The 9012-nt window shown below is 36.2% G+C and overlaps 1 protein-coding gene and 1 pseudogene across 2 annotated transcripts in view; both read right to left on the reverse strand.

Moving 5' to 3' along the window:
* Nucleotides 1–468, reverse strand: part of LOC107553623 (cytochrome P450 2K3-like) — an 18295-nt pseudogene extending 17827 nt beyond the window's left edge.
* Nucleotides 469–1177: 709 nt separating this feature from the next.
* LOC107553658 (cytochrome P450 2K1-like) overlaps nucleotides 1178–9012 on the reverse strand; it is a 12777-nt gene continuing 4942 nt past the window's right edge. The window contains exons 2-10 of one of the 2 annotated variants that reach the window (XM_016235944.1): nucleotides 3550–3722; nucleotides 3302–3464; nucleotides 3024–3173; nucleotides 2780–2940; nucleotides 2484–2663; nucleotides 2114–2255; nucleotides 1840–2024; nucleotides 1605–1746; nucleotides 1178–1524 (exon numbers count right to left, since the gene is read on the reverse strand). In XM_016235944.1, the coding sequence (XP_016091430.1) occupies nucleotides 1337–1524; nucleotides 1605–1746; nucleotides 1840–2024; nucleotides 2114–2255; nucleotides 2484–2663; nucleotides 2780–2940; nucleotides 3024–3173; nucleotides 3302–3464; nucleotides 3550–3722 (1484 nt within the window). In that variant the 3' untranslated portion in view covers nucleotides 1178–1336. Of the gene's footprint in view, nucleotides 1525–1604; nucleotides 1747–1839; nucleotides 2025–2113; nucleotides 2256–2483; nucleotides 2664–2779; nucleotides 2941–3023; nucleotides 3174–3301; nucleotides 3465–3549; nucleotides 3772–9012 lie in introns of those variants that run through there. The other variant, XM_016235943.1, reaches the window with a different exon arrangement.

Genomic DNA, 9012 nt, shown 5'->3' on the forward strand with positions numbered 1-9012 from the left:
ACTTATTTTTTTTCCACTTCATACAATGGAAGTCAATTCTATGCAAGTTCAAAATATATTATTTTGTGTTCCACTGAACAAAGGAGTCATAAGAGTTTGGAAAGACATGAGGGTGGGTAAATGAAGATAGAATTGTCATTTCTGGGTGAACTATCATATATTTTATATCCGTGAAAAACAGAATTGTGCTCTTTAAGAACTCGTCAGTCAGGTTTGTCAACAAACCAATCGAACTGGTTGGTCAAAAGGACTGATCTCATTCATACTTACCTCACACAGGCTCAAATGTTGTTTGCTGACATCCAACATTAGCAGATTTCCCAAAAGTGGCAACGGTTTTGGCCCTGGAGGTTCATTTTCGTCTCTCTGAGACCTGAAGAACAGGAGATAAACAGCTAAGAGCAGAAGCAAGCAGCAGATTAATGTTCCTGTGCTGGAAACCTGAAGGAGTGCCTCCATGAGAGCCATGTTCACAGAACAATACCCAGAAGACCTTGAGGCTTGTGCAGTTCAAATGTAGCATAGGTGAAGTGGGAGTGGCTACATTTGGTCTTGGAGGTGGAGACTGTCAAAACTAGGACACAGTCCAATGTTGTTGTAGATGTACAGTAGATTACAGTTAAAGCAACAGTTCAAAATGATATTTTTTTTAAAACATATTTTTTTAAATATACCACTGTAAATTTGAAAACCCAGAGTAGCACAGCCCAATTATCTACTTTTAAAACATTTACTGTACTGTAGTAATTAGATTTTTTCTTAAATTAAAAGGTCTGAAACAAATATTGATAAGGCTTTTGTACAGCAAATGTGTTGTCAGTAAAGAATAAATAAATAAATGCCCAAGATCTGGCAAATAGCAAAGGGTAGGAAAGCATTTTTCTTCATAGACAAGTGAGAAGATAAGTAAGAAGCAAATTATATTAAATGAAGAATATATATATATATATTCAGAAAATACACCTTTAGGTTTATCTCATTAGCAATATTATTCTTATACACATTATGTAACTTAATGTAGTCTTAAGTGGTTAATATATTTTTGTGTTAACATGTTTAAGAAAATGATTGAGAAACTTTTGTTAAATTATCTTTTTTTTACTACAAAATTCTTACAGCACAACAAGTAAAAAAATAAACAAATACAACCCATGCAACTGCTACTCAAGGCAAGTTGTGCCAAAAACAGAAGTAAGAATAGTCTGAAGTGATTTTACACATTTCTCATCAGGTTTAAGTTATTTACAAACATAAATTTTGTGCATTTACTCAGATCAAGCAAAATCATGACAGTTCTTACTTAAAAAGAAGTATAATATGTTTTGATTGTCAAGTATCAGGAGCGTCTGATCGCACACAGCTTGTGTGGAGACGGATTCAACGTTATTCCTACAACTCCTTTGAGATCCAGCTCATCTCCAGACACTCCAGGTGGAGTCGTGAAGCGGTAGCTCTGAAGGAGAGAGGTGAAGAACAGGAAGAGCTCCATCCTGGCCAAACTCTCTCCAAGACACATCCTGCGGCCTGAGAGAAGAAAGAATGTGTTTAATTACAATTCAAATATTTATTTCTTCAAATCACTGGGTGTTTAGATTTGAACGTACCTGCAGAAAAGGGCATGAAAGCATCTCTCTTGATGAACTGGCCCTTCTCATCAAGGAAGTGTTCTGGGTAAAAGCTGTTTGGTTTTCCCCATTCGCTCGGATCCTTCAAAACAGACGTCAGCAGAGGAACTACAGTGGTGCCCTAGAAAATGAAGAGAAAAGACCAAAACTTTGATGTTCAAGATGCACATGGTATCTTCTCTTGGCTTTATATGTATTTATTCTTCTGACTGACCTTCTTGATGAAGTATCCATTGAAGGTAACGTCACAGCTGGTCATATGAGGGAGATTCATGGGCACTATGTTTGCCAGTCTCTGGGTTTCATGAATCACAGCATCTGTATAAGGTAATTTCTTTCTGTCTTCCACCACCGATTGACGTCCACCGATCACTCTGTCAATCTCCTCCTGAACTCGATCTGCACACAAATGCAACACATATTTGTTCCTTTGGACACTGTTGAATTCAGCATTGAGGAAAAACTCTTTGACATTACTGTATTTTTACCCTGTATTTGAGGGTATTTGGCCATAAGCATCAAACCCCAGCGCAGAGTCGTTCCTGTGGTGTCGGTACCAGCGACAAACAGATTTCCCACCGTCATGAGAAGATTCTCATGGTGAAAGAATGAGTCCTTCTTGCCGGATTGCTGACAAGTCCAAATCCATAAAGCACAAAATTATCCTTTTTACTAAAATAATGAGTAAAGCTAAATGTTGCAAAGTACTTAATTTATTCAAAATGTTCAACTATATTCAAAATAAAAACCATTGCAAGTTTAGCATATTGTGTGCAAGTCTAAACCGGTTTACTAATCAAAGCTACTGATTACTTTTGACTTTTCTTGCATTTCTATGCTACATGGTGATTTCCATACCTCATCACTCTGTTTATGGACGAGGAAGGAGTCGACAATCCCTCTGCAGTCATGTGGATTTAGAGTCTCCTGCAGTCCAGTGATTAATTTCACAATTTCTGCTCTATTTTTCATCAAATTCCTTATAATAATCCTTTTGCTGTTTAGGAACGGACCCAACCACGGAAATATATTGTATAGCTTATAAGTGCATATTCAGAGAGAGGAAAGAAAGATGTGCATGTATTAACGATTAAAAAAATTATTTCAAAGTCACCAAATAATTTCTGGTTAATATATAACTCCTACTTCCATACCATCATAGATGCCGATCCACTAACCCGAACATTTTCATTTGCTCTGTCGACCATTTCAGTGAATTGAGGGTCTGTGTATTCAAATCTGCTGCCGTACACGATAGATGAGATGATGTTTGACACAGCGTAGTTCACCGGCTGTGTCGTGTTGAAGGGTTTCTCTGTGAAGAGGAAACAACAAACCGTCTCTCAATGGATCTTATAAACTAAGAGCATGATTGCATGTGCGTGTCTCAGCTTGTACCTTCAAACTTATCAAACTCTCCTTTCAGATACTGAATTTCCTCTATGATTTTCTCTTCACTTCCTCTCTTGCCCATCCCAAAGTCCCGCAGGTTGCTGAGAGCGAAGCGTCGCATTTCTTTCCAGCTTTCTCCATTGGAAAAGAGGATCCCTGATCAACACAAAAACATCAGACAATGAGTCTAGATTCCTAGGCTAATAAACCATATAATGACTGAACACAATTTGGTGGTAAATTATGAATTGATTTAAATGCAAACAAAACATTGTTATTCTTACCATGACCATCATTAAGTATCCTGAAACCAGGCGTAATATCTCGCTCCCCAAACTCATCTGCATAGTTGACAAGGGCCTCTTTGACGGTTTTGTATCCAACTAATACCACAACTTTTTTAGGACCCAAAAACACTTGGAATATGTTCCCGTAGGTTTTGGAGAGCTGGAGGACACAAAGACAATTACAAACAAATCTCAAAACGTTAGGCTACTATTACTGTTTAAATGTGTTCATGTCAAGTTGTCACCTCACAAAGGCTGTCAAAAGGTCTTGTGAGGTCAAGGGTCAGCAGGTTCCCCAACAGCGGCAGTGGTTTGGGTCCCGGTGGCTCTTTCCCTTCTTTCTGAGATTTGTGGTCCGAGGAAAGGCGATATAAGAGCAATAACAACAGCAAAGCTCCCAGTAATGTACCTGCGATACCTGGAAAATACAGCAGAAACTCAACAACAGCCATTTTTCAGTGCTGCACAGACACTCTGATGCATTCAAGCCCTTGTAATACGTACATATGGGAGGAAACTCAAGTAAATCCAGGGAGAATTCATCATTCAAAACAAAGTAACCATGAGAATATAGACAAAACAAAGTAACCATGAGAATATAGAGCTGGTATAGATGCATCAGCAGCTCTCTTCACTGAATGATCAATTCAATGACTGTAAAATCTAAGTACTAAAGCCATAAAAGTATGCAAGTTAAAACATTTTATATATATATATATATAATATAAAACACCCTTTACATCACATAGAGGTAATATAATTCAAACAAGCTTTTTGTTTTGATCAATTCAATGACTGTAAAATCTAAGTACTAAAGCCATAAAAGTATGCAAGTTAAAACATTTTATATATATATATATATAATATATAAAACACCCTTTACATCACATAGAGGTAATATAATTCAAACAAGCTTTTTGTTTTGTATGATACTGTATATACAATGATATTGATTTGATTTTGATATTTCAGTAATGCATTTTTTCAGATGTTTTATCCATAGTGATTTACACAATAGAGGAATGATTTATTGGGCTAGGCATACTATACTATAAGCAGGTTAAACTGTTTTGCATCAAACACATGCACTCTCTAAAACCCCGCCTTCCAAAGGCATGACAGCCAATCCAGTTTCTGATTGGCTGAAAAGTCTGGGCCACTCCCCTGACTTTTTTTCTTGGCCTATCACTGACACTGTTTTATTGAATATTTTATTCATAATGATATAAACATTTTCTTATGGCACAATCTAAATATAAAGCATAACTCTGATTCTGCTCATTTAAACCAACGTTCACTTTCCTCAAACTTTATCCACAACTTTTATGAAGCATGAACGTTTTATGGATTTGAGCATGATCTAGGATACTTAAAATAAATCCAGTTCTTTTTACTTGAAGAGGTTTGTTTTGTCCTTTATCCCACTTACTGCACGCCTGCGACACCAAATACATAAACAAACACATGGAAATTAGGAATACTGAATTAGGATTTCCTAATATTATTTTAATGCCTCCGCTAAGATAAATATAGTCCATTACTACGTACAAGACAATGGGCATAACAACTAGACGACCACTGCAACAATATTACAGTATTTTAGTAGAGTTTTTTTGTCTGAAACGACAAAGCGCAAGCGTGCGGTGTAATACGAGACACATGAAAGTAGTGCCGTTTTTTTTTTTAAAACAAATGAGTGAATTAATGTCAGACTGCTGGATGGGGCGCGATTGACCTTACAGAATCGAGTTTGGGGAAATGTACGTTTATCTTTGTTCAGATGTTTAGACGTTAATGTAATATGTATTGCTAGAAACGACTTAATGTTTTTTGCTAGTTTGTTTGTTTTGAAGATTAGCCTACGAACCTAATTTCAATGACCATTTAATGAAGAAAAACATTTTATGTAAAGGTTTCAGGCCTTTTTGTACCCTATTCATGGAAAGTGTCACAGATATGCTGCTTGTAGTTTAGTAACTTAAAGTCCAAGGCAATTCAGAGAGTTGTTTCTAAACACATTATAAATGTAGAAATGTGTTGCTGAAAACACATTACAAAGACTGTGAACTGCACTCTAAAAAAAGATGGTTCTTTACATGCAGTGATGGTTTTATTTAGAGCCAAAGCATTCTGAAGAACCCTTTTATGCTTAAATGGTTATTTGTGTTAGAGTTTAGGGTTCTTTATCCTCGCCCTTTTGTTTTTCATATCTGTAACTGTCAAAGCACCTCAGTACTGATTTTCTGGAGTTCAGTGATCCAACTACACAGACTGTCAACACACTCTCAACAGGTAAATTATTGCATTCTTAAAATTTAAATACATTTTTAACTTTAAAAATTGAACTGGTTTCCAAACAAAATCCTTCCAAACTGGTTTGTATTTTTTATTTTTTTGGTCACATATAAGTGTGTGCAGCTCTGCTAAGCTGTGGGAATTCTCTCCTCTTCTCCACAAAGTAAGTAAAAGTAAAATATTTTTTTTAATTATTACTTGGGTTTATGTATAAACATACCCAGTCACAAAAATATTAAAACTATCCCATGACTTTATATCACTTTTTTCTTTTAAGATTGTGAAGGGCTCACATACTGTCCATTTTTGCTTTTGGCCTTCATAAACATAATTGTTTTTACACAAACAAATGGACACACTGTAACTCTAAACTCAATTGTGTATTTCAGATGCATTCCCACAACCTCATCATCTGCAGAGAAAAATCGCTACTTAATCACAACTAAATGATGGACTTAAAGGCATTATATGGATTGGATTGTGATTGTTTCACTGAAACTTGGTCTTCATCACATCTATTTTTTGTTCTTATTTTGTGTTTTACTTCTTTATGTATTTACTCATGTTCAATGTCAATTGTCATTCATTAATGCATTCAGCTAATAACTGTTGTTAAGAGCACTGACAATTTTGCATGTCAATAAAAATACAATTCACACAACATGCTGCTGTTGTTGTTTTCATGTAAAACCCTAACCGAGGCTACACTCTAAGATGCCTCATTACTGATTTTCTGAAGCTCAGCCATCCAAATACACAGACTGTCAACACACTCTCAACAGGTAAATCATTTCTTTCTTAAAATGTCTATAAATTATAACTTTCAAATGCTAATTGGTTTCCTATGTCTTTTCTCTTTTTTAGTTTAAGAGAGCATGTAAGTCAGTGTGACCAGCTCTGTTCAGTTAAATATTCTCTCCTCTTCTTCACTAAGTAACAAAGATACTGAATATTTGGTCCATTTTGTTAGATATTTTTTATTACTAGGGTTTATGCATAAACATACCCAGCTATACGTGACTTTATATTACTTTTTCCTTTTAACATTGTGAAGTGCTCACATACTACTTTTGGCCTTCATAAACAATTGTTTTCACATTAACAAATGAAAGGAGACAAATTATATATCTAAACTCAGTTGTGCATTTCAGATGCTGTCTGATTGAGAGAAACTGCCATCCAATCACACCAAAATACACATAATGATTAACTTAAAAGCATCATAGAGGATTGTGAAGATATTTCACTGGAGCTTGGTCTTCAATACACTATTTCATGTTCTATTTTGTTTTATTTCTTTAAGCATTTAATTATGTTCAATGTCCATTGTCATTTATTAATGCATTCTGCTATTAACTGTTGTTAGAAGAACACTATCACTATGAACACTATGTCATTTTTGCTACAACTTCACGTCATAAAAAAGTACCTAATTGACATGTTGTTGTTGATTTTATGTAAATCCCTAATAGACACTTCAAGATATTATAAGACCAGGCAGATAGAGGGGTAAAAAACAATATTAATAAATAATATATACAAATAATACTAATATTAATGATATTAACATACTAATATGAATGAAAAACTATTATTAGAAAGGTTATTTATAACATCAATAAGGTCCTATATAGCATTTTTAAAGCATGGTTCTATATGGAACCCTATAAAAAAGGTTCTATTTAGCACTAAAAAGGGTTCTGCTATTGTTACAAGCCGAAGAACCGTTTTCTGGTACTGTTTAGAACCATTTTTCTTAAGAGTGTATGTAGTACTGAATTGTGGAGTTAGACCGTAGTTTTTCACCATTTTTGTGTTCAGGATTTTTTGGGCGGACTGGAGCCACTGAGCATGGCCCCTCCTCTAACAAAGACAATGCGTTTTGTTGCTACCGCATGTTTTGAGTTTGAGCTCCGTCAAGTTAATTCTTCATCGTCTATTTTTGATCTTAAAATCAATTTTATACACCATAATTTCCGTTTCTATAATGTGTGAATATATCCCCTACCGTATTCTACGACAAAAACAATCAGAGCGCCTTGTTATCACTAGTTTTATTTTGATTTCCCGAGTCCGCTATTAGCTTGCAGGCCGTTAGCATCACCAGCGTGGTTGCCGCTAATCTCGCTTACATTGCTAATACTGTATTCACACACATTACCATTGTTTTACTCACTGTTACTTGCTTTAATGGCGGATGTGTGTCTACCTTTGAGTGCAGGTGAGGACACGTGACATTCGAGCTGCATTCGACCCGAAGGCCGTGGAGAAGCAGATTCGCAACCTGGTGAAGAAGCAGGCCTAGCTGAGGGAGCGGAGAGCTGCGCTGGAAACATCCCGGACTGACGCTCACAAGTCCGGGGTAAGTATACAGCGCACTGCTAACTCTCCCACCACCTCTACTCTGTGTGTTTCTCTGCACAGGCCTCTTCCCAGATGTCCTTCACTCCAGCACCGGGACACCACGGACCCTGGGTGCACCCACAGCGGAAGACGCGAGCCAAGCCCCGGGCGACGACCTCTCCCCCTACGCCGCCTCCGGTCTTCGAGATCTCCACCCAGAACCGCTTCCCCAGCAACCACAGAACGTTCCCCTAATGTTAGTTTTTGGTTCCCGTTTGGTTATTTTTTTGGGAACCAAATACTAACGTTAGGAGAACATTCTTTTTAGGTTATATTTTTTGTAACCATAAAATATCGTTCCCAGAACGTTGCATGGTGGTTATTTTTAAATAACCTAAAAATAACTTATAGAGAACGTTCCCTTATGGTAATTCTCAGGTTATTTTTATAACCCTGTAAAACTATCTTTACTGAAAGACAGTGAACACGTTGCAGATGTTAATGTAATGGCCTATACAGAGCCCTGAAATTCGTTTAATGCAGCATTTATTAAAATACAGAAATTAGATAAATCAAAACGCGATTTAAATTATAATATTAAGCCAGCGTTAAGCTATAAGTAATAATAAATTTGTGGGTTTGTTTTATCTTCATTTACTGCGCGCCTCTGATCTGCACGCGCTTCTCCAGCACCCGCTTTCACCTGTCTTTCAGAGAGCCGCGCGCTCGCACAATTAAAAAATTAACGGTCATTTTTCGCTTTACTGGCTGATTGACTCGCTCGTTTATCGATCTCTTTATTGAATGATTATTTAAAATTAATATATTTATGAGAGTAAATATGATTTCGGAGGGATTTAAAATGCCTAACTGAAGAGAACATGATGTTAAGCGAGAGGTTTTTGTTTACGGATCAAAAGAAGGTCCCGCTGCACAAACTGTACACTTCAGTGGTAAGAAATGAATGTACTGATATCCTACTTTAAGTAATTTTTTATTCTTATATATATATATATATATATATATATATACAGGTGCATCTCAATAATTTATAATGTTGTGGAAAAGTT

The sequence above is a fragment of the Sinocyclocheilus grahami genome, unplaced genomic scaffold (assembly GCF_001515645.1).
Source record: "Sinocyclocheilus grahami isolate Dianchi unplaced genomic scaffold, SAMN03320097.WGS_v1.1 scaffold476.1, whole genome shotgun sequence".
Taxonomy (NCBI): Eukaryota; Metazoa; Chordata; class Actinopteri; order Cypriniformes; family Cyprinidae; genus Sinocyclocheilus; species Sinocyclocheilus grahami.